The 26,394-nt window shown below is 35.8% G+C and overlaps 1 protein-coding gene across 1 annotated transcript in view; it reads left to right on the plus strand.

The window, feature by feature from the left end:
* The first annotated feature begins 1,576 nt into the window (after positions 1-1,576).
* Positions 1,577-26,394, plus strand: part of LOC149151938 (putative proline transporter 2) — a 97,349-nt gene continuing 72,531 nt past the window's right edge. The window contains exons 1-2 of the mRNA XM_089440144.1: positions 1,577-2,037; positions 2,113-2,337. Of these exons, the coding sequence (XP_089296270.1) occupies positions 2,016-2,037; positions 2,113-2,337 (247 nt within the window). The 5' untranslated portion in view covers positions 1,577-2,015. The remainder of the gene's footprint in view (positions 2,038-2,112; positions 2,338-26,394) is intronic.

Raw genomic sequence — 26,394 nt, forward strand, 5'->3', positions numbered from 1 at the left:
AGAGGTGAGTGAGATATTAACCTCTTTATGTCCATAACAATTAAATATCTCCAAAATTGAAATTATACAATTGATAAAAGCTTGCATAATTCTTCATATATATATATATATGGATGGTACACTACCGAGAAACATATTCACCGAAGAGAGATCACTACTAAGCACATCACTTCATGTGGGCTCAGCGTGACCCCAAGAGTGTGGAGAGAATTGAACTCCCCACCTTTGAATAGCAAAGGTGCTTTAACAAGACAAATTGAACTAACCTTAGGGGCTAATGCACTTTTATATTATAAAGATTGCAAATACATATTCTAACACTTTGTGGTGCATTTGCATAGTACAAGTGAATGTCAAGTTTTTATTCTATTTGGTAACATTTTTACCTAAATATAAATTAGAATTTGTAGATTATTATAATTGCTTCGTAGGCACTCTCCAGCCCAATATGGAATAGATGATGTAATATCATGCCATGTCCCATAAACATTTTGACTAGTAAAATTAAATAAAAATAAAATAAAATAAATATTAATTATAATTATAATTAATAACTAAATTAACATAAATCTATCTTAATTCTGCCTGCAAATATCTAGATGGATCAATTTTTTTTTCACGTTTAAAAAAGTATTTCTTTTCATTCTAAAATAATTGCATCACAAAAAATTTAATTTCTCGCCAAATTAAAATAAATATAAATTAATTTAAAATACATTCCCAATACAAATATACTTATGATAAACAACTAAAAATTAATTATAAAATTATGATGAACTATTAAAATCTAATTATAAAATAATTATTATAAAATATTTAATATTTTTGCATATTAGAATTTATATCATTAAATTTAAATATGTAAATAAAAAACACTGCGGAGCATAAATACAGTGAAAAGCAATAATTTCAACACACGCCAGTTTCCCATTACTCTTTTCAAGTACTGTTTTGCTAATTTGCTAACCACGACCCAATTGGCATTGCCCTGGGAGGTAAACAATATTTTCTGTCATTTGTAAATCTCAACCTTATCCTAGGAAGTTATTTCCAATTACATAAGCATTAAAAGACGTGCATCTTTCCAAATTTGGATAAGTTATTCAGAGTTTTTTTTTTTCAATATCAAACACATGAAACTAAGTTATTCCCCATTGCCTTTAAAGTTGTTTTCTGATTTTGGACAAAGAAACTAAGTTATTCCCCATTGCCTTTAAAGTTGTTTCCTGATTTTGGACAAATTAACATTATGCTAATCACTGATTCCAAGCTATTCACTTTACAGAAATAATGCTGAGAACCCTAAGCCGGCAGGTCGGCCAGGAGTGAGAACAAATTCTCAGTGCCAACTTTAAATATCGACCACACATGTCACTTAGGAGAAATTTTAATATATATATAAGCACATTTACTTTAAATCTGATGGGCTCTGTTATTCTATTCTCTCCTGGCCCAATGCCTTGAAGAGCGAATCCAAATAGATAATGTGCTACTCATATAAAAAACCAGGCTCCTTCAAACTGAAGGAAAGCATGAGGATTCCCTCGTATCAGTGGACCAGAACTTTGGTAATAACTGTCAGTCAAAACATATTATATTCTGGGAACTATATTGAAATTCAGTGAAACATTACAGAGATAGCTTCCTTTCATCTACTTACACTCTTGGGCTAACTGAGTTAGCATCTATTCTCTTCCTTACTGAACTCCCTAACACCTTTGGAAAATTAAATAACCCAGGGCACAATTAGGGGTTGTAAATAACTTTGTTTTAGGTGGGGACCCCACTTTCCTTTGTTGTGGAGACCGGCGATCTAAGAACACGTGCACCTACTTATAGCCGGAGAGGGAAGGGGAGAAACAGAGAGAAGTGAGAGGAGAAGGCCTGTGATGATTGCCCGGATTTCAACGGAGAAACCAGCTGATATCTGTTGTTGCAGAAATTAGCAAAAATGGGCGAGGAGCAGCTTTCTCTTTATATGGAAACTCCCACTCCTGAGGAATCCAAGACAGATCATGCCACCGGCGAATCGCGATGGTAAATATATTCACTTTCTATAAACAGTAAATATATTAAATTTCACTGAAGTGAACCGTTTTGAACTTGTTGCAGATCCATGGTACCAAGTAGGTTTCATTCTGGTAACTTCAATGGGCAGTGCCTATGTGTTAGCATATTCATATGTTGTAATGGTTCCCCTGGGATGGTTAGGAGGCACCGCGGGGTTGGTAGTATCGGCCATTATATCCCTCTATGCAAATCACATGCTTGCTCGCCTTCATGAAACTGGAGGAGTCCGACACATTCGATACCGAGACCTCGCTGGTCATGTTTATGGTATGTAAACAAAAACTCTGCATTTTTTTGCATCTACCACACATGCCATAATCCATCTGCAGCATTTGCCATCAAGGCCAATCTTAGCAAGGATGCATCGAATAAATCCCGCAATACAATATTTCAATTTCCGCAATCCAAATTTATAATTTTAAAATTCAAGCTAATAATTTCCAGCAATCCAATTTTAAAATTCAACCTAATAATAATTTCAGCAATCCAATTTTAAAATTGGAAAATTTATTATATGTAGAGTTCGGAAAATTGATTATAGAAAACCTCAATATTCTTTTGTTACAATTGTGATCAAGAAACTATGAAAACTGATAGCAAATCTAAAAACTAAATACCCCAAAATTCTTCTCTTACAATTGTGATCAAGAAACTATGAAATCTGATAGCAAATCTAAAATTATCAAATTTAATCAAAATAGGTTTAGCTTTAGTAGGCTATGGAAATTCTGGTCATGTTTAGATAAAATTCAGTGAAAATTTTTGTGAATCCAAGTTATAATTGTTAAACTTTAAAATTTTAGATATCAAAAAAACGATTCAAACACTAACTCTACGGAAAATAAAAAAAAATAAAAATTATCCCAATTAAAAACACCATAGATTTATTTCGAAATTCCAACCACGGCGTGACGATCAAGTTTGGCAATTCCTATTTCATGGCCTATTGAATACTTAATGCAGCTTGACATGCAGGGCATTTAACTTTCGCCCTCCCTCTCTTAAGATCCCTATCGATGGGCGTGCTTTCACTTAAAAAGCGAAAATTAAATGACCTGCATGTCAAACAGCATTAAGTATTCAATAGGCCATGAAATAAGAATTGCCATCAAATTTTGGTACGTCAGATTACCCAGTCCACATGTGTGGAATGTGCGTTATCGCACACTTAATGGTAATCAATATTCATGCTGCTTTTGGTACGTCAGATTACGCAGTCCACATGTGTGGAATGTGCGTTATCGCACACTTAATGGTCATCAATATTCATGCTGCTAGCTAGTAGTGTTAATGCTGTTTGAGTGTGGATATGTATCGTGGGTCTATAATAGCGGTAATATAATAATGGATGAGTTCACAAGTTGGTTAGGAAAATAATTAATTTTGACATGATTTTGAGAGAATTTGAAAGAATTTTTTGGAAATTCAGATTATAGCGGTCCAGGCCAACTTTAAGATTTTGGGTTGAATCTATTTCCAACTTCGAAATAAAGATTCAAACATTTTCAAGGTTAGATTTTTAGAAAAAAATTAGTGGAATTTTGGTGAAATTAAATATACACACTAAAGCATTGTTCAATGAAAAAAACAGTTTGGATAATATGATATATGATGTGTTATATGATGTTCCGATAGATCATTATTTGGTCTCAGCGGACGTTAACCATCATCATCATCATCATGTTGTATGTACTCGAAACAATAATAAATTTGTAAAATAAGTTATATGAATATTTGTTTAACCCTTTTGTTATTAATTTTTTTTAATATAATTAAACATTTCTTTGGTAGATAAAGGTTATATATAATTGACATTGAAGATGATGATAACAAGTTAATAATTATTTATTTAATATTGAATGATAGTGAATTTGTTTATATAATGCTCATAATGCTCATATTATAGTACACATGTCATGTCATTAAAGTATAGATTGAAATAATGAGAGTTGTACAAATTGTACACATGTTATTTTTCAAATTTAGATTTTTTAATTATTTTTTGTAAATTAAAAAATAAAACCCATAAAAATGATCTATTCAATATTTTACACCTATGAGAAAATGGAATTTTTGAATTTAATTACAAACCATTTGTGTTTACGGTACATAGTAATTAATATATAATATTATTTTTCAAATTATTTATATTTATTGTATATCGTAATTATTGATATAGTACATAGTAATTAATAATATAGTAGAAAAAAGTCAATTCTTGTCATCATTACACAATAAGAGAGGAGACATTTCAACCAATCATATTTGAGATAAATAGAAATAAATTTTATTTTAAAATAATAAATTTAATTTCATAATGTGAAACTTTGGATAGATTTTAAATTTTTTTCATCAAAACAAAACTAATAACAAATGAATAAAAAACTAAATATGTTATGTTATACCGTGCCAACGGCGGTATAATAACTTTATGCATATAAAATATAAATAAATAACTTTGCTTTTAGTAAGTCCTCTTCATCTTCTTCTTTTTCTTGATTTTGATTTTAATTTGATAATAAGAGCTTAGATAATGTTTCTTAGTGACTTTGAGTTTATAAATATTGTAATAATAATTAACTTTATTTTTAATAAATATTTTTTTAATTAACTTTGATAAAAAATTATTAGAATATAAATTTAAGTAATATAATCGGAGTTGTCTTTAGTGTCATTTTTTGGAAGTTTTCCCAGCGGATTTTTTCGGTCTAATTTATCTAAAATCCGGCAAGAATTCATTGAAATCGGAAGTTCCTTAGGAGTTTTTCATGGTGCTGAATCTATATACAATCAAAAAATTAATTTAAATAACGCACAAGATTTCACATCAAAATTTTCACCGGGTTCCAGCACAAAAAACTCCAAAAAAAATCGCATTATAAACAACTCCAATATAATATATACAATTTTAATTATTAAATCTAACTATATAATAAAAAACACAATTAAATAATAAAAATCATAATCCTTTCGATTTTTATTTTTTTTTTCCACTGGAAAAATCCGTAATTTCCATTATATTAAGAAAATTACATATAGTAGATGCAGTTTGCATATGCTGTAGTGTTCATACAAAATCCACCACGCAGGGTGATTTATCAGAGTATAAACAAAAATATGAGATAGGTCATATATAAGTCTGGCTGTATAGCCTGTTCGAGATCACGCAGGATCTATTTGCAAAAGTATGATATCCATATCTATGTACAGTTTTCAACAAAGACAAAAAACTATATTACTGCCGGCTACCGGGACTGTTGTCCCGCTGTTCTCTCTGATCTATGTACGGCCTGTGGAAATATCTGTATTCTTCAGTCCCCTGCTGCTCCACAATTAGCCATTCTCCTCTGGGAAGTATCGCGGCCTCCTTGGATAATTTGTCAGCCTCGCTGTTATGTTCTCTGTATATGTGAAGACAGGAGAAATGATTAAATGCTGCCTTGAGTGTATGTGCATCATATAATATATTGCTGAGTGTGTGTGTATGACATATAGTGGCATTATTGATCCAATTAACAACAGTCTTTGAGTCCCCGAAAATATTAAGATTTGTATACTGATGTGTCAAAGAGTAATGCATTAGATTTCGAATGGCCAAGAGCTCTGCATAATTATTTGATCCTCTGCCGAATCCCATTTTCACAAAGAATCTATGGTGTTCATTTATATGCAGCACAAATCCACCCCCACAGCCAGTTTGATTTGCAGCCCCGTCGAAAAAGGCCCAAGGAGTCGATTTATCGATAATGGGCTGTGGCTGAATCGTCCTGGTTCGAGAGGGAGGGGGGTCAGGTAGTTCTTGATACGCGGCAATGATGTTTGCTTCTGTTCGGGGCCAACACACAGCCTGTTCTTCGAATATATATCGATTCCGCGCTAACCAAATATGCCAGGTTGCCACGAGGGGAAGGTTAAGCAGCTTGGAGCCCGGGTGGCAGCGATTCCAGGCTGACCACGCACAAGTAATGTCATCCCCACTCCAGTTCCCAGTAAAGCCAATATGAGAGGAGATGTTATTCCATAGAGCGCGAATGGCTGGGCAAAGTAGGAAAAGGTGGACCGAAGTCTCAGATGCCGCTTTGCAGAAAGAACACCAGGATGGTCCGTAGATGGATCTGTGAGTAAGATGTTCGCCCGTGGGAATAATATCTTTGAGGACACACCAGAAAAATAGTCTGGTGCGTGGGGGGGCATTCAACTTCCAAATGTCACGCCACCACGACGGAGATGGTTCAGGTTTTCTGTGTATAATAAGAGCGTTGTACCCAATCTTAGGTGCGTAGATACCATTGTCCGCCTTACACCAAACAAGTTCGTCCGGTCCTTGTTTAATGCGAATATGGGATTCGTTTAATGCAAGAACATAATCACGCCATTCCTGATGCCACTGAGGAGGAAGGTCAAGTTGTTGAGCCGATTTCCATGCTTGTGTGAAAATGTCTGTACGCTGTTGATCAGCAATATGTGCAAAATTCCGGATGTCACGGTCATGTAGAAATGAAATGAGTTCTCTGTTGAGGATGTGTCTGCCCCCACTATCAATCCATGGATCCAGGCCAATCCTGCCCAGCGTTCCATCATTTATTCTCCAGACTAGATTATCTCGGATGAGGGGAAGGGAGTGAATCAGAGCCTTCCATATTGATGAACATCCCTTCGTTGTCCAGGATGGTAATCTAGCCCAATCCAAAATACTCTGAGGCCAAATGTATTTGTGATAGGATACTTGAGCCCATAGGTTTTGACTGGTTAGTAACGACCAACCCATCTTAGCAACAAGAGCCATAGCGAAGTCGGGTAGGTCTTTGAGACCCCAGCCACCCCATTTTTTGGGCAAGGTGATTTTCTTCCAGCTTATCCATGCAAATATTCTTTTGTCATGATTTCCATTCCAGAGGTATCGATTCCACAGTTGTTTCAATCGGCCCAGAATATTCCTCTGTATCCACGCAAGTGCCATCCAGAAGACCGGGGTAGCCTCTAAGACGGACTTAATGAGTACCAATCTGCCAGCCCTTGATAGGTATCTGAAGCTCCAGCCAATGAGTCTTTTTTCCAATTTAGCGACCAACCACACCCAATCAGCAATTCTTTGACAGGTAGGTTTTAGTTTGAATCCCAAATATTTGAGTCCTCTATCCAGGGGGAGAACATTATAGGGAAATCCCTGAAGAGCTAGCTGGGATTCCTGTACCGAAGTGTGGGAGCAAGTGATAGAGGATTTTGTCTGATTTGGAAGCATACCCGTAGCAGCAGAAAAAAGTAGAAGGATCTTTGAAAATGACCTAGAGTCTCGAACACTGCCATCAAGTAGGATAAGTACATCGTCCACGAAGAGCAGATGTGTGAGGAAACATAAATCGGATATGCGAAGGCCCCGAACATCTCCAGATCTCTTTGCAGAGTCTATGAGACGACTTAGGCCTTCCATGACCAGCAAGAAGAGCAGAGGAGAGAGGGGGCAACCCTGCCTCAGGCCCCTTTCGGAATGAAAAAAGGGTGAGGTCGATCCATTTATGAGAATACTGAAAGTAGGGGAGGAGATACAGGCCATGATCCATGAGATGTAGGAGTGAGGAAATCCCAGGTGGATTAGGATCATTTTGATATAGAGCCAGCTGACCCTGTCAAATGCTTTTGAGAGATCAATTTTGAGGAGGATACCTTTTAGGTGCTTGGACCATATAGAGTGTATAGCTTCTTGAGCCAGGCCTATGGCCTCATGAATCTGTCTAGATTCAAGGAAAGCAAATTGTTGTGGGGCAATGGACCTGGAGAGGATTGGTCTGAGACGATTGGCAATAGTCTTAGAAATGATTTTGTAGAGGCAATTGCACAAAGAGATAGGCCTGTAGTCATCAAAGGATTCAGGGGCATCAGTTTTAGGAATGAGAGCAATGAAGGTAGAATTGATGGCATGGTAGATGGATCCCGTAGTTCTGCTCTCCTCCACCACACTCAGAAGGTCCTGCCCCAGAACATCATAGAAGGCTAAATAAAATTCAATGGTCCATCCATCCGGGCCAGGGCTCTTATCTTTTTTGAACCACTTCAATACTCCTTCAAGCTCCCCTGTCGTAACCGGATCATTTAGAGCCTCCACATCCTCTTCCTCAACAAATCTCGGGAAGTGATTTGCCACATTGATGATATCAGGTAGATTAACTTCACGGGGACACTTGTAGAGGTCCCTGAAGTGGGAGATGCCCAGGTGAGCGAGCTTGTTGAAAGAGTCTGCCATTTCTCCTTCTGGTGTGGGGAGCTTCCAGATAGTATTTGATACTTTCCTGCCCTTGGCGAAGCTATGGAAGAACTTCGTGTTATCATCCCCAGCTTGTATCCATAATGCCCTACTCCTTAATCTTATGGATTCCTCTCTCTCTTTGAGAATCTTAGCTTTTTGATTCTCCAATTCAATCAGCCTGCATTTGTCTGCTGCTGTGATGAAACCCAACCCCCTTTCATCGGTAAGAGAGCATAATTCAGCTTCTATATGGGTTAGTTGAGCGGTGTCTCGAGCCTGTTTCTCCTTTGCCCAGACAATAGATAGATGCTTAATATCCGAGAGATTTCTGCAGAATCCTTTAGCAAGTGATTCTGATCCATTGATAGGGTGAGAGGACCAGTAATCAGTTATCATCTTGATATATGATGGGTCCTTCAGCCAAGTATGATTAAATTTGAAAGGTGCTTTGGGCTTCTTGAAGGGACCCTGAATCTCCAGGTATATTGGTGAGTGATCCGACCATCCTCCCGAGCCAACCCATTGTTTGTAATGTTGCAGTCGCTGAAGAAGAGCATCCTTCATAAGGAATCTGTCAAGTCTACGGGCTAGTGCAGCGTCCCCCACCCGCCTGTTCCTCCAAGTGGGAAGTATTTTCTGCATGGGGATATCCACAAAGTTTGATTGATCAAGTAGACTGGTCATGAAGTCAGTAATGGAGTCAATTTGTGCCGCCGATCCCCATGACTCCCTGAAACCCAAAGAGAAATTAAGGTCTCCTCCGATAACAACCCGGTCTTCGCTCATAATGGTAAGATGTAGAAGTTTCTGCCAGTACGATTCTCTCTGGTTGCAGGGGGCATATACATTGACTATGCGGAGGTTCATGCCTAGTTCAGCAGAGAATATGTCAAGCCCCAGATATCCTAATCCCCCCCAAGACGATTCCACTTTAATAGAGCGTGGGTTAACTCCAATGGCCAGTCCACCAGAACGGCCAACAGCATCGAGGGCAGAGTAGGTCCAGCCAGGAGTCATGGCTTGCATGGCTCGAGTAATCTGATATGCAGAACAGAGGGTCTTTTGGAGCATGATAATATCAATAGGATCAGATTCTATGAGCTGCTTCATGGCTAGTTTCTTGGAGGAACTAGCCAATCCTCTGTAATTGAAGGATAGGCACTTCATGGGGGAACACCTCTCGGGGTGTGTCCTGCTCTAAGGACCCCGTCAATGGTGGATTGACGACCTGATACAACCTCTGCCCCTGCTTGCTTAATAGCCTTGGAAAGATGAGATTTTCTACCCCTGGTAGGCAAGGTCCCAACCTCTGGCACCGCAATGCCCAGGCCCGAAGGTCTGATGGGCGGCTCTTTGGCATGAGATCTGGAGCGGAGGAAATATGTATGAGGAGGGGAGGGTTCCGAGGGCGATTGGGGGGAACTAGCCAGGGGGGAGGAAGGGGCAGTTGTAGGTTCTGTGGTGCAAATGAGGGGGGGGATGTTAATGCACAATGAACCATGGAGGTCTGAAAGGTGGAGCCACATTCATTCATAACATCAAAAGAAGAAAGTATAGGGAGTGTAGGAGTACCCGAGACCGTACCAGCTTCAGCTGCCGAGCGAGCCCTGGTCCTTGGCGGAGAGGGTTGCCGCAGTCCAGGATCGACCGCAGGTGAGGTTGTCGCTGGGGGCAGTCCCGAAGAGGTAGGTCGAGAAGTAATAGGAGATGTCGTTCTGGATGGAGCCGGTGTAATCCTCGGAGATTCCTCTGCTTTCTTGATGAGTGGACAATCTTTGATGAGGTGCCCAACTTTGTGACATCGCCTACAACAGAAGGGGACTTCTTCATAGTCAAGAATATGCACCCTGATACATCTTCCCCACTGTAGTGTGATCTGTTCTTCAAGTCCATCACGGGTGTCTAAATGAACCAGTATTCGCGCTAGGGTTCGGTTCCTTGATTCAACAAATGTGCGATCATAATCCAGGTAGGTACCCAGAGCATTCCCGATCCTAATGAAGACTTCTTCAGCCCAAAACTGCAGTGGGAGGCCAGGCAGGCGCACCCATATCGGTCCGGCTCCGATCTGTTCGCGTTCTGGATCAAAAAGGGGGCTCCATCTTTTGAGGAGGACCGGGGCCATCTCAATATGCCAGTATCTGGCCAGAACCAGATTTGTGTGACTTTCCTTAGAGAAATGAAGGGAAAACCATCCTCTGGGGAGGACATGGACCACAGGAAGGTCGAATAGAACACCACCCCATATTTCCTTCACCCATTGTGTGAGCCGTTTAGCCGAGTATGCCCTACCCCGGACATGCCCTACCAGTACAGTGTTAGCCATGTCCATGAGGTCGCTCAGAGTCGTGGATTCGTCGAACCTGATAGTGATGTCCTTAGACGTAGCCTTGATGCACTTGGATTTTTTCTTGCTGGTGCGAGGTGCCGACGGGTGGTCCACCAGGGGATTTGTAATACCCTCCAGAGAAGAGGGTTTTGTGGGCTTGACTTTAACGGCAGGTGTTTCAAAGCAGCCGGAAGGGCGGGCTCCCGAAGATGATGGTATTGCAGCAGAGGGTACCGGCGGGATGGGTGATGGCGCCGAAAGGAGTGGGTAGGAGAGCGGATCAAATGAGGGCGAAGGGGGAGTGTGTGTAGCCAGAAAATGGAGTGAGCCCGGCGAGAGCGGGGGTACCTCAAAATTCGGGGAGTCGATAGGGTTCGTACCTGCAATAGACTGAGATGGGCAGTGACCGGGCAGCGAGACGGTGGGCGGGTACTGAGGCAGATCCGGTGCAGCCGCTGATGTAGAAGGTGCGGTCTGAGAGCTAGCAGCGAAACTAGGGTTACCGAATATAACCTTGTCCGGTGAAGGTTCCTCCGAGTAGTCCACCGCCTCTAGCTCCATATTGTCGGCCATAACTGTCTCCTGAACGGTAACCGAAAGCGACGGGTGGAGAATCCAATGGTGGAGTCGATGCTAGAGTGTCCCAGAGCAGTGACCGCGACGGTGATGCTGAGGGCAATACCTGTAGAAACCCTAGCCGCGACGGTGCTGCAGTCAATCCCAGTGAAACCCTTAGCCGAGACCTTCACGTGCGCGCGCCATCAGAGCTCCTTATCCCAAAATTGCCTCTTCTCTTCGAAATAAGGTTCCCAATCCTTTCGATTATTATAATACTAAATTATAATAATAATAAAAAAATTCAATTTTCATAATCAAATTAAAAAATATATTTAAATAACAAAAATCACAATCATCCTATAAAAAAAATGTATACCGCTAAATTAAACCAAGTTTAATTTTGTCAACAAAAGTAAAGTCTCGGGACGATTCTTATTCGTAATTTTTAGTATTAGTTTTTAGTCACGATTCTGATGGTCTTCTATCACTTTTTGTTTGGATTCTTGTCTGGTTTTTTTATACTATTATTTGTTTTTGTCATGGTTCTGAGAACTTGTATAAGAGGCTTTATGTTACTGTTTCTGTGATGACACTTCAAAACTTTTGATAAACATGTATATATAATATAAAAAGATTTAATTAATCTCAATAAATTTGTCAATTTTATAAAATATTTTATTATTAAAAAAATAATTGGTTTTCTAAAACATTATGAACAAAGGGTATTCAATATGCTTCTATATTGGATTTTATGATTTCATGATAATTAAAAGGATTATTGGGAAGAAAAGTCCTTGATATATCTTTTACATATAGATTAAGTGTAAAAGGAATAAGTCTTATATGAAAATTATATTTAATTAAATTATTTATTGTGTTTATGAGATATTTAATTTTTAATTTAAAAAATATGTTAAAATGAATAATTCTTATTTGTGTTACAATAAAAATCATGGTTGTTAATATTATTAATTATTTGAAAGTAGAATTTGTTTTTATGTAAATAAATTATTTTTAAAAACAAAAGAAAGAGACAATGACTTGTGAATAGACATGTAGCTTATTGGGAAATAAAGAGTGGTAGATCCTTGATATATGTGAAGGAGTGTAAATAAAAAATCCATGACTTAGAAGAACAATGCATGATTAATTACATTGAATCAAGTGTTATTGCATATATTTTTCCTAATTTTTCTAGTTATTGAAACTTTTTATGAATATTTAAAAATTTACAGCGTTCTTCTTTAATCAAACTTTTCTTTCATCTTAATTTCCAAATAAGCTCTCCCTTCAAGAGTTCAAGTGGTTTCTTTGGGCTAATTTCAATAATGGAGCTTGATTACTTAATTGGTCCCTTTCTCATTATTCAAGTGGATGTCATGGCCAATTTCATGACAATTTTGCAATAGAAAATGGATTTCATTTCCTTCCACTTCCCGTCTCCTTCATTAGCATTCTTATTGTAAGCATTTTTTGAATAAAAAGATTTGTAGATGAAAACAAGAAACTTAGGACAATGATTTTGTAATCCCGACTCTTGCATTTTTTAACTAATATAATGGTTGTTTCATATATGAATTTTATAGCCCCCAGCATTGGAGCTACCATTTGATTAATGAATTATTGGATTTATGGTGAAATTAGAATCTAGGTTATTGCCACTAATCAATAATAAATTCAAGAAATCTATGTTGGTTTACCTATATCATTTCTTGTCTTATATAATGTTAAATGAGTTAATGGATCAATGCTTGTATTTCCCATAGGTATTCAATCTCATGAATATGTTCTAGGAAAGTAGTTACATGCCACCCATATTTTTTCTTTCTAATATATTTTCCTACCTTAATGAAATTTTGGTGCCCATAGTTCAAAAGATCATTCCTATGGTTTAATTTTGTCACAACCCCTTGTTGGTTGTGCCCCTTTTGAATTTCATCCAAATTAGAATTCAACATCCTATTCACATTTGGGTGAATAGTAGAGATTGAATTCATGCATAAATTTTCTATGTTATAAATCAATTAATGCCTTCATTTGTTAACTAGGTTATCCTTCGTTAAAAAAACATAAACACTTTCCTTAGGAAATATTGAGGTTAATCCCCTTTATATCCTGAGAACAAGATTGAAGGCCTACAATGGTGTACGAAGGTGCATCTTGCACACTATGCGCTATATTTTAGCACCTCTATGAGAGACAATGGACAATGTGGGGATAGCATAGGAACAGAAAATGAGGGACCCATTCTAGTATATGAAATTTTTGTTCTCTAGTCAAAGAGAGAATGAACTACTAGGTGATATTGACACATAACATATTTCAATGGGTCTATTTATTGAATCAATTACCACCTATCATAGACAAATATATAGTTGTTACTCTGTAGGGAAATATTGGTAAGTGATCCTTTCTCTATAAATCTAAAGACTCTTCCAAGAAGCCAGCCCATAATGTACAAATCTGGGAAGTGTTCATTGCAAATCTAGTTCCATATGCATTGTCAGAAAATCGAATTCTAAAGGATGTCCAGTGACTCGAATATAAAGTTTTGAACAAATATGGTAATGAAGACAAAGGAATTTAAGCCTCTAGGCCCACATATAGGTAAGAAATTAAACTATATTATTCATTTTCTACTTCCATAAAAGGGTGTGTTGATATTCTTATGCTAATTCACATTCCATAGTAATATATGACAGATAAAACTTTGGGCGTGTGGCATTTCTTATCCCACCTTAATAAATTTATTAGGAGGACCCATATTTTTTGAACAATCTCAGAAATTAATTATCATGTTATACCATAAAGCCCCACTTGGGAAGAAGATTACTACAAATTGTATCTCGATAAGAAGATAGAAACCAAAACACATTAGTGTAAATATCCTAGTAACCACTGTACCTTCTACAATATTGATGGTTGCATAGAGGAGAAGTGATGGAAATTACATCCATATCTCAACCAAAAGAATTGAAAGAAAGATGGAAGAAGAAAAATATTATAGCTACATATTCGAGCAATAAGGTAGAAAGCAACTTGGGCATGAATGGAAAGATTGTCTACACATTTGTACAGAAGGAGATGAAGTTAAGTAGCCTTAAACAATAGGGAGAGAATGAGATGAACAAACTCTTCCATATAAATATATAGGTCAAGAAGACAAAATTTAATGCTCTATTTGACTCAATATCACTGGAAAAAATCATTGCAACAGATGGTCGACAAACTAAGATTGAAGGTTTGAGATCATCTTAGAGAATATCCATTGGGATGGGTCAAAAATCTTGTAGAAATCAAGGTAACAAAGTAGTGTAAAATATTTTTTTGTGTAAGTGCTAATTTTATTAAAGCAATAGAATTGGATGTAGTTCCACTTGATGTATGTCGAGTGGTGTTTGGGAGTGGTGCAATTTTCATGTGGAGAGCCAACTTGTATCACCTCATCAAGGAAGGAAAGTCCTTCATCATCAATGCACACAAAGGAAAGTATAAAATTTCATTGGTATGTGCCCACCAAGCTAAAAAATGATTAGTTCTAGCAAGAAGTGTGTTTTATTATTTCTAAGAGAAAAATAGTCTATAGAAAAGTCAATGAGAGTAAAGGCATCCTTGGAGGAGTGCACTAAAGAATAGACAAAACAATTGGAAGAACTGCTACAACCATATAGTGAAGTGTTCCAAGAGCCTAAAGGGCTACTACCTAGGAGGAAAGTGGATCATATGATCCAACTATTACGAGTCTCCATTACAAAAAATTGGGTTGTATAGGTAGTTTGTTTTAGAAGAAAATGATGTGAAGAAGTAGTTGTAGAAACTATTAGAGAAGGGTGTTATTTAACCAAGTACCTCACCATATGGGTCACCCATCATAATTGTCCCTAAGAAGGATGAGACTCAGTGAATGTGCATCGATTATAGGGTGTTGAACAAAATTATATTAAAGAATAAATACCCCTATCCAAGATTTATGATTTATTGCATTATTTTTAACAATTCACCATTAAGTTGGATTTAAAATTTGGTTATCACCAAGTTCAAGTCGAAGAAGAAGATACTTGAAAAAATGCCTCCAAAACTAGACAAGGATTGTATGAGTGGTTAGTCTTGCATTTTGGTCTAATGAATGTGCCAACTACATTTATGAGATTAATGAATGACATATTGTGCCCTTTTCTAGATTCATTTTTTATTATTTATTTGGATGATATACTAGTATACAATTCTACCTAGGAGGAGCACATCTCACACTTGATGTACATGTTAGAGACATTGAAGAAGCACTGAATATTAGAAAATCTCAAGAAATGTGATTTTGCACAACAATCTTCAATGTATTTAGGATATGTTATTGGTGTAGGAGAGGTCGAGATAGATCATGTAAATATGGAGGCCATCATGAAAGTGGTTGGTTCCAACTAATGTTTTGAGGTCATGATTTTCGTTGGGTAGCACAATACTTGAGGAAATTCATAGCCTCATTTTCAATAGTGCTTACACCACACCATATCACTGAGTGGTAAGATTTTCGAGTGGGGAAAGTGTCATTAGAAGGCCTTTAAATAGGTGAAGAAGAAAATTAGTCAAGCATTGGTTGTATTACCAAACTTCTAGAATCCCTTTGAACTAATACAAATTCAAGTGGGTATGCTATGAGAGTAGAATTTATGTAGGGAGGAAGGCCTATATGCTACCATTCTAAAGTGTTTCATAGGGTGGTTCCCAACTACCCTGCCTATGAAAAGTAGTTGTATGACCTAGTACAAGTTTTTAAGAAGTGGAAACACTTTTTGATGGGAGATGGGACAACCATCCTCATATATCAACATTCATTACAGTACTTGCAAGCCAGGGTAAGTTACAATAGACCAAAAATTGTAAGTGGATGTAGTTTTTATGGTTGTTTCATTTAGTGATGAAGTACTAGAAGGGAAGCACAAACAAGTTGGTCGACATGCTTTAAAGGCCACCCACATAAATAATTATAGCTTTTGGAACTTTTATGCACACGGAACCTTTCACCCATGATCCATATAGAGAGGCATATAGAAAGATGAGTAGTTTGGGGAGGTGTATCAATAGTTATAGGGCAAGAGTCATGTAGATAATGGTGATAGCATATTTGACTAACATCTCCAAAATGGGTTACTTTATAGGGTGGAAAAGTTGTATGTTCTTAAAGGTGAGTGATTATAGCTAATCATAGAGACTCACATCTCCAAGGTTGTAGGACATTTTGCTGTAGGGAAGATAATTGACGATTTGCAGAGGTATGTGTACTAGCCTAGAAATGTGCAAGAATATGTAGCTAGGCTCATAAAGGTTTGTATTACTTATTATACCAAAAACTTAAATTATAGAAAATAGGGTTTGTACCATCCCTTACATGTACCCATTCGTCCTTGGGAAAGCATCTCTAGGGACTTTGGAGAAGGTTTACCACCAATTGGGAAGAGGCATGATTCACCTACATAGTAATTAACAAGTTTAGCAATATGTGTGCTCTCATGCCTTATAAGAAGACCATCGATGGGAGAGAAGAAGAAAAATTGTTCTTTGGACATATCTATGTGCACTTTGGGATATCACAGAACATTATTCTAGACAAGGGCACTAGATTTATTAGTGCATTTCGAACTACATTGTGGGAGAAGATGGACATAAAGTTGAAGAGGTCTAAAACATTCCATCCATAGATAGATGGGAAAAAAAGAGTAATCAATAGGAATTTTTTGTAGCTTATGAGGTGTTACAATTAGAAGAATCCAAAGACATAGAAAACATTTGGTATACATACAACACTCTTATGACATAGTGGTATACAGTTTTATTGGTAAGTCCTCATTTGAAACTTGCTTTGGATATTGCCACCTTTACCATTGGATATTCCATATGGATAACAAGGAGTGAGGAAGGATCTCATAGGATATTTTTAAGGGTAGATAAATTTGTTGAGAATATTAGGTATCCATTTGCAAGTACATGAGGCACTAAAGTATCCATAAGAAAAACATAAGGATAGGCATGATCAAAAAAGAATAAAAATGTTAATTAATATTATGGGGGTTTGAATTTGGAAAGTTTAGTCTACAAAATGAGTAGATGAGTGGTGGTGTAGATTACAAAATATATATTCATTGTAGGAGGCAAGCTCCATTCTTGTGGAGTTGAGGAGCTAAGCTCATGGTGGGGAAAGAAGGGGGTACAAACCCCTCCTTCAAAACAGTTTTTTCAAGAGATCGAATTGGGGGTTCAGAGGTTGTAGACTCAGTCTTGGAACAATGATGATTAGCCCCAGGCTCAAGTGTTGGGGGACCCTCTAGCAACAAACCACCAATGGGTGTAGTCTAATAGAAAAAATTACAAAGTAAATGATTTCCAAAGGTTTTCAAAGATCCAAAATATGAGGTGAAATCCATCAAAATAGAAAGTTACATCCATTATATGAAATATCAAGCATTTATTTATAAATTCATTATAGTTTTTACATTATAACAAGCTCTCAACAATTAGATCCAACAAAAATGGCATCCAAAAGGTGAAGTGGAGTTGGAAGAAGGAACCAGAGGAATTTTTATAGTTATTTTCTCGAATTGGAAGATCAATCAAAGGTTTTTGAAGGAGGGTCGCATTTCATCAATAGCTTAGGGGTCTTCATGTTGAAAATTGTAACTAGATTCAATCTTCAGAATGACCTAGCTGTAATCATGACATTGTATATTATTTATAAAGAAAGATAAATTATATTTTATTTTGGAGTATGGGTTTCATACTAAAGTTTGAGTCAAAAGCATGTTTTTCATGCTTTTAAATTTTCTAGGTCTTTCTAGGATAAAAAAATAATATTGGTCATGTGTCATAGTCCCATTTGGACTCATTGTAATAAAGAAAGATATTTATTTTATCAAGAAAAATCCATTTTGTATCTCATTGAGACGAAGTCGGCCCAATATCATATCAAGTTGGCCTAAGAGAGGGTTATTCGATCCCTCGAGAAGGCTATAAATACAAGGAACTCGACTTCATTTGATACACTCACTCATCTCAAGTTCGATATGAAATAGCGAAGAAGAGAAAGAGTAGCTGGGAGGACGAATAAGAGGAGCAGAAGTTGAAATCTTTGGAAGGTTATATTTTCTTGTCCATAGGTGTGAAGCTTCCAGGGTTTGTGAAGCTACGAAATTGTAGGGACAAAATTCTAAGAAGCAGTTGAAGGGCCAAAATTTTGGGGCAAAGTTGCAGTAGGTCAAAATTTGGAAGCTGCCTTGGGGAAGATCTTATTGGGGGTTGACTTGGTGCTTGGTAGGGTTGTTGGATTTGTTCTTTGAGTCTTGGAAGTCCCTTTCTAAGCAAATATAAAGAAAAGCAGAAGCATTTTTCTAGATTTTCCTATTGGAGGGGTTTTCCCCTAGCTTGGATTCTATATCTTGTTTGTTTTCTTGTTGTGATCTTCATTGTTTTGGTAATTGCTTGATGAAAAAAGATATAATAAATTAATAAAATACCAACACATATCACAAGTAATTATTAATTTAAGGAAAATCATCCATAATACACAAGTGTCAAGATTTTCCAACATGGTATCAAAGCTATGGTGCAAGAAGGAGACTGAAGATCACATCTTAGTTGGCACTATGGAAAGGGTTATAAGAAAGGGTTTCAAGTTTCTTGAAATCTTTCTACATCTATCAAGTATTATATATTGAAGATCATCTCCAAGCTTGCAAAGGAAGTAGTAGATGGAAGATTTTTCTCTGCTTTATTCAACACTTTCAAGGATGAGAATGTAGGGGTTATTGACAGTGGTGCCTCCAAACATATGATGAAAGAATGCAACAACTTCAAACCCTATCTAAAGGAAACTCCTCGCGTTCAATTGAAATTGGAGATAAGAAAAGTCATCCAGTGAAAGTCATTGGATATACTTCGTTGGAGCTCGAGTCTGGTGGAAGAAATCACCTCAATAATATTTTATATGTTCCATATTCGAAGAAAAGCTAACTTTCTATTTCTTCTCTAGAGGATAAGGGTGACGGAGGTTTTTTTTTTTTGGCAAGGTTTTTGTTTGGGGTAAGGGCTCTAGTATTAATGATTCTAAGGTAACTTATATTTGTGAGTAGACATTATATAGACATTTTACATCCCTATCTCATGCTCTAGTCCACTTGGATGTGATTCCCTCTGAACTATGGCATAGAAGGCATGGAAACCTTCATTATAATATTTTTCCATCTCTAAGTCAAATGGTCAATTGCATCCCCGAATTGAAGGAAGAACATGAAGGGATTGTTGATGGCCAAAAATGACCTTCATCAACATCATTCGAGACCACCTGGTCAAGGCCCCAAATCAGACCCTTTTTCATTTGGCATGGTGTTTCCAACTGGTTATGGGACCAGTTACCCACTCTCCAAAGACTATCCTGAGTTCAATCTAACCTAATCTTACTTATCCTATGTCAAGACAATATTAAATGTTAATGTATTAGTATTTATCCTCTATGTTATGTTAAGTTAGTGTCAATCCTATGATACTATGTTATCTAGGTATTAATTTTATTCTAATATTAATGTTATGTTAGATATTAATGTGTTAATATAAGTCTCCTAAATAAGCTTATGTTAATTGTTACCTAATATTATATTGATCTGATCTACAAATAATTCTAACTAACACTATCCTAATACTATAATACAATTATTATACTATACTATGATTTAATATAATTGTATTGAAATTTAAATAAATGTTACTACGTATATGTTTCTAATTCCTTAATATTATTCCTAACACTAACTAGTAATCAATCCATTTATCAATGCAAGTGTCAAGCTAGGTATAGGAGATAAACAACCAATGTGACCCAATGTGAATAGTGAGAGGATGTGACAACGAAAGGTGGCACATCACATTTACACGACTAGTGTCGTCATGAATGTGACAGGTAAGAAACAATATAGCCAGGGAAATGACAATCACAATGACCATAAAGGAGGATAGGCCAAAACATAATAAAGTCCTGAATAATCAAAACCTCCGAAGCCCAACAATAAAGATCAGAAAAGTCATTAGTCACCAAAACGCCAAGAAAGAAAGGAGTTTTCCAACGTGTAAGAAGGAGGGACCCCATTATTTTTCCCAAAAACAAAAATATTTGTGGGGTTGTGGCCACAACAATGGTGACTCATGGGGAAGAAGCAGTTATCTCTAGTTTCAAAGGAAATGGGTTTAATTTACCAAAAGGTTGAAGTGATAGATTCCGTGAAATTTGCAAACATTAAAACATTTCCCATGGGTACCACATCAATAAATCAAGCAATAGAAATTCTTAAAAAGATAAGTATTTGAAACAAGCTAAGTCTAAAACCATGAATCCAAATTTGAGGAAAATAATTAATTTTAAATTTACCTCATGTGAATGAAAAAAGAGGTACAAATAGGAAGTTTTAAGGAAAGTATACATCCATTGATATAGTCTCCCTTACCTGACATCGCTTCAGTTCCAGTGAGTGTCCATAGCCCCAACAAAGTTGTCTTAGTACTACACAAGCATAGCCCCGCTACCAGCAAGCCCGTTCAATACCCCGACGAGTTCACTTATGCTTCCCACACATATGTGCTTTCAACCTTCTTTTACCACCCTTTTGGTAAAATTTATTTAGAGAATTGCTTTAAGCAATTGGATGAAGAGGGTGGGGTGGTACGGGAGATTTTAAGGTAATGGGTATGATACTTATAAAGTTTAGACTCCCTTATCTTTCCCTACAACTAGTGAAGAGGTGGGAAGGATGGGATTCATTGAATTAGACTCAAGTCAATACCTTTCCTTGAAAACATGAACCTTATCACTTGGAAAAGATAAATGTTCCTCCACAGAAAAGATTTAATGTGAGAGGACTCAGAATTCAGTAAAGATTCCCCTTTAAGGTAAATGAAAACCCATTTAAATGGCACAGTAAAAATTCCCTTAAATCACTATTGGCGTTAAACCAACAAATCCCCTTTATTAGAAAGTGAAATCAAAATCAAAATCAAAATATAATGGTAAAAAATAGTGAAATAAAGGAAAAAGTAAAATCAAACCCTGCTAAACTATGAAAAATACAAGAAGCCAAAAAGAAATGAAAGAATGAACTATAAGAAAATTCTCGCAAAACAAAATATAAAGGCTTAACTTATATTCTTGTAAAGAGATTTATTAATAAGGCTCTTATTCCAAAGCATGGTTGTGATTTACATTTGAGTGCTTTAGTAAGAATTTTCTTTATTTCACAAAACTTGCTTGAAAACTAAACTTGCAAGCCTTAAAGATCAATTTTAGGAATAAGACTAACAATTAGTTTCAAAAGAGTATACATAAAATAAGAAGAAAAATTGGAAGAGGGAAAGGAAAATCATTGAATGCATTATGATGATTGTTTTTCACAACTGTTATATTTTAAGATGGATGTAATTTTCTATAAAAATCAAATATTCAAATCAAACTAGTGAAGACCTACACACGGAAAAACAAAACAAGATATAAATAAAGGAGAAAAGAAAAGTTGAAACTAATGGTAGATGAAAATCGACATGTACACATACCTAGACGAATATGAATACGATTTACCTTATATATCTTGTCATCCTCTCACGGAGGTTCTATAGGAAAAACAAATTACATTTTCCTCCAAATTTCCATATGTTGAAAATCATGAAATTATTAAATCTAAATGCTAAGCAATGCACTACAAGGATTTTTCACAAGACAAAATAAAAATCTTGTCATATGAATAGAATGCATGAAATAATATTGTATGCCAAAATTTGAAATTTTGTCTTATAATCTCTTTTATTATTTAAGCGCTTATTTAGAATGTAAATTCTAATCACAATGCAATTAAATTACCTTGAAATAAAAATGAGTAGTATATCAAGTTAACATCCTATTATATGGTTTTTGCCATTAATGATATAAAAGTTTAACGAATGATAACCCACTATAAGCAAGATGATAATTGAATGAATGGTAAAGACTCATTCCTATTCATTAAAATACCATAATTGCTTTATTAAACTACACTAAGCTTAATCTATTCCTAATCTAATTCTACATAGGAAAAATGACTAGGTATAGAAATATTTTCAATTCAACCAAGCAAGCTCTTTATTATCTACACAAATATACATTACATACATTAGTAAAAGTATCCAAACCAATGCTAAAATATGTACAAAAATCATAAAGTCGGCATACATATTAATTCCTAAAAACAAACATAAAAGACATCGATAATTAGAAAAATCCTATTGTAAGAATCTTCAAATTGTAAAATATTGAAAGTATTAACGTCAATTATTTCTAGGAATTTACAAAAACCGTGTTTTACATTGTGAGATATTGATTGTAATAATGAAGAGAAAAATAAGGAAGATCCTTAAACGGACATATTATATGTACATAAGAATTAAGGCATTTGGTAAACCCATGATTATTTACAAAGGTAAAAGGGCCATCAGATGATTGTATCAACCAATTTATAACACAACGAGTTTCAAATTTAAGATATTAATGATTATCGAAAACATGTAATAAAAGTTAATGATCCCAATCATCATGAAAGTAAGTAGGTTTTTTCTTAGAAATGAATAAGGAAAATATGTTATGATTGAAACAAATGATCTATATTCATAAATATCGAGATAATTGTTAAAGATCGCATCATTTTCCCATGGTTTATTAGAATCATGGTAGTATTGAATGTCATGAAAAGGATGAGTAAAAGTTCCTAAACTAGTATCAACAAGTAATTGATCATTTAGGGATACCACTTGAGTTTCATCATATATTTCATTCTTAAGAACTGAACTAGTAAATATTCCAAGAGGTTAACTCATGCTAGGATTATGTTGGAAATAATGATAACTAGAAAATAAATCATCATTTTGAATTTCTCTTGACAATTCATTAAATGATTTCTGGTTTAATAATGTGTCATATGTTGTCGAAATAGAACCTAGCTCATTTTCAGAAGAATAAGTATCATCATGATTATTCATTAAATCTTGATGCTCCCTATAATTTAATTCTATTGAACTTGACTCATTATCACAAACATAAGGTGGTACAGTAGAAGCACTTTCAAATGTAATATTTTCTCTTGATGTTGATGGTTGAGGAAGATTATTATTTTCATTTGAGGGTTCAATAGGATTAATTGTAGGATCAAGATTTGTTGAAGGAGATTCATCTTTATGTTCATTAGTGATTATTTCATTATGTTCTTGAATAATGGAGATAACTTTTTCTATCAAAAATTTCTTAGGGGGTAAGTCATCATGAAAAAATCTGTAGCAAAATGACTATAAATATATCACAAAATTCACTAACAGAGTCATCTTCATAGATTGTCAAGTTATCAAATTCTAAGCACAATTTCTCATAACTATAATTGTGATGTCCCAAAAAAATACATGCTTGAATTGACTTAGTTGGTAGAATCTTTTACCACTCATGTATCCTTCCTTGAAGCATGAGAGTAAATAACCTACAAATTGCATTGTCATTAGTGATGTTAAAACATATACATTTATGTATAAACTGATCAACATGCTCTAAAGAAAAAATGTAACTCTCACCATCATATTGCAATTCAGATAAGGATTCAAGTTGTCCCTTGGGTATGTCTCTTGTAGGGTTTCGTGAGCTAAAAACATGATCTAAAGTAGGAATACATATAGGAGCCATAGTTAGTTAAAAACTTTAAAACCAAAAACTCCACACAGATAATCTAGTTGTGGCCCTCTTTATAGCGCCAAAAATGTTGATGGCTAGAACTGACCTTCATCAACATCATGGGAGACCACCCAGTCAGGGCCCTAAATCATACCCTTTTTTGTTTGGGATGGTGGTTCCGACTAGTTATGGCTCAGTTAGCCACTCTCTGAATACTAGCTTGAGGTCAATCTAACCTAATATTACTTATCCTATGTTAAGACAATATTAAATGTTAATGTATTAGTATTTATCCTCTATGTTATGTTAAGTTAGTATCAATCCTATGATACTATGTTATCTAGGTATTAATATTATTCTAATATTAATGTTATGTTTAGATATTAATGTGTTAATATATGTCTCCTAAGTAAAATTATGTTAGTTGCTGCCTAATATTATATTGATCTAATCTACAATAAAATTCTAACTAACACTATCCTAATACTATAATAAAAATACTATATTATAATATAATAAAATTATTATACTATGCCATGATTTGATATAATCGTATTGAAATTTAAATAAATGTTATTATGTATATGTTTCTAATTCATTAATATTAGTCCTAACACTGACTAATAATCGATCCCCTTATCAATGCAGGTGTCAAGCCAAGTATAGGAGATAAACAACCAATGCGACACAATGTGAATAGTGAGGGGATGTGGCAATGAAAGGTGCCACATTTGCTTTACATGACCAATGTCGTCGTGAATGTAGTGGGTAGGAAATAATCCAACCATAAAAATGATAATCACGGTGACCATAAAGGAAGATTGGCCAAAACATAATAAATTCCCGAATCATCAAAAGCTCCAAAGCCCAACAGTAAATATCAGAAAAGTCATTAGTCACCAAGATTCCGGGAAAGGAGTTTTCCAACATGTAAGAAGGATGGTCCCCATTATTTTTCCACAAAAAAAAATATGGGTGGGGGTGTTATGGCCAGAACGGGGACCTATAAGGGATGTGCCCTAGGCAATAATGTAAATAAACCATTTGCAAGAAGTGATACTAGATCTACAGAAGTGTTAGATCTCATACATTCAGATGTATGTGGACCTATGACAATTAAGTCTCTTGGTGGGCATCAATATTATGTAACCTCCATTGATGATTTCTTAAGGAAGGCATGGTTATACCTTCTCAAGAACAAGTACAAGGTATTCAAAAAGTTTCAGGAGTTCAATAATGAAGTGGAGAATCTAACTGAGAGAAAGATCAAGACTATGAGGTCAAACAATGGTGGAGAATACACCTCCAAAGAGCTAATAGCTTTCTGCAAGGAAGCTGGGATCAATAGGAAGCTTATCACTCCTTATAATCCCGAATAGAATGGTGTGGATGAAAGGAAGAATAAAACTATTGAATAATGTGTCAGGGCCATGCTACATGATTAAGATCTCCCTTAATTCCTATGGGGAGTGGCATATATGACAATTGTTTACTTGTAGAACTGAAGTCCTCACAAAATTCTCAACAACGTGACTTTGGAAGAAGCATTTACAGGAATTAAGCCAAGTGTGGATCATCTTCGAATATTTGGGTGTCTCGTGTATATTCATGTACCCAAGGAAAAGAGAAAGAATTTGGATCCTACTAGTCCAAAGGAAATCTTTGTTGGGTATAGTGCTTTATCAAAGGCGTATATAATCTATATTAATGAGGGTCATCAAATTTAAGTAATCAGGGATGTCATCTTTGATGAAAGTATAGCTCACAAGAAATCAAATGATGTTCTTGTTGACTCTGATGAAGAAGAGATACATGTCTTTGAGGATATGTCAAGGGAAAATAATGGTCAATATTAGAAATCTACTCAAGAAGATTTTGAAGGTCCTAGTGAGCCTATACAAAAAGTAACCATTACAAAAAATCGAAAGAGGCCAAATTGGTTGAGAACTGCTCTACAAGAAGTAGAAGGACATACGACATTAGGGATCTCTAGGGAAAGTAAAAGATCAAAATGGTATTCCAGGTATGATTCATATATGAAAAAGCTCATTGAAGTGGAACTTTCCTCCTATGAATATGCAACTAAACATCAAGAGTAGAGGAATGCTATCCATGAAGAATAGTAGTCCATAATGAAGAATGATGTCTAGGAAATTGTCCCTAGGCCAAGTGACAAATCTATAGTCGCTTCAAAGTGGATTTACAAGATAACGTGCATTGTAGATGGGCGCATTAATAAATACAAGGAAAGGTTTGTAGAAAGAGGCTTCTCACAGAAAGAAGGGATTGATTACAAGGAAACATTTTCTCCCATAGCTAGATATGCAACAATAAGATCGCTTGTTTTGTTGACTGCTACTATGGAATGGAATATCCATCAAATGGATGTTAAGCCAACTTTCCTAAATGGGACCATTGATGAGGAGGTTTACATTAAGCAGTCTCAAGGATTTTAAATAAATCAAAGGGAGACTCAAG

This window comes from Pinus tabuliformis, chromosome 9 (assembly GCF_031772625.1).
Source record: "Pinus tabuliformis cultivar Carrire ecotype Pingquan chromosome 9, CPIR1, whole genome shotgun sequence".
Taxonomy (NCBI): Eukaryota; Viridiplantae; Streptophyta; class Pinopsida; order Pinales; family Pinaceae; genus Pinus; species Pinus tabuliformis.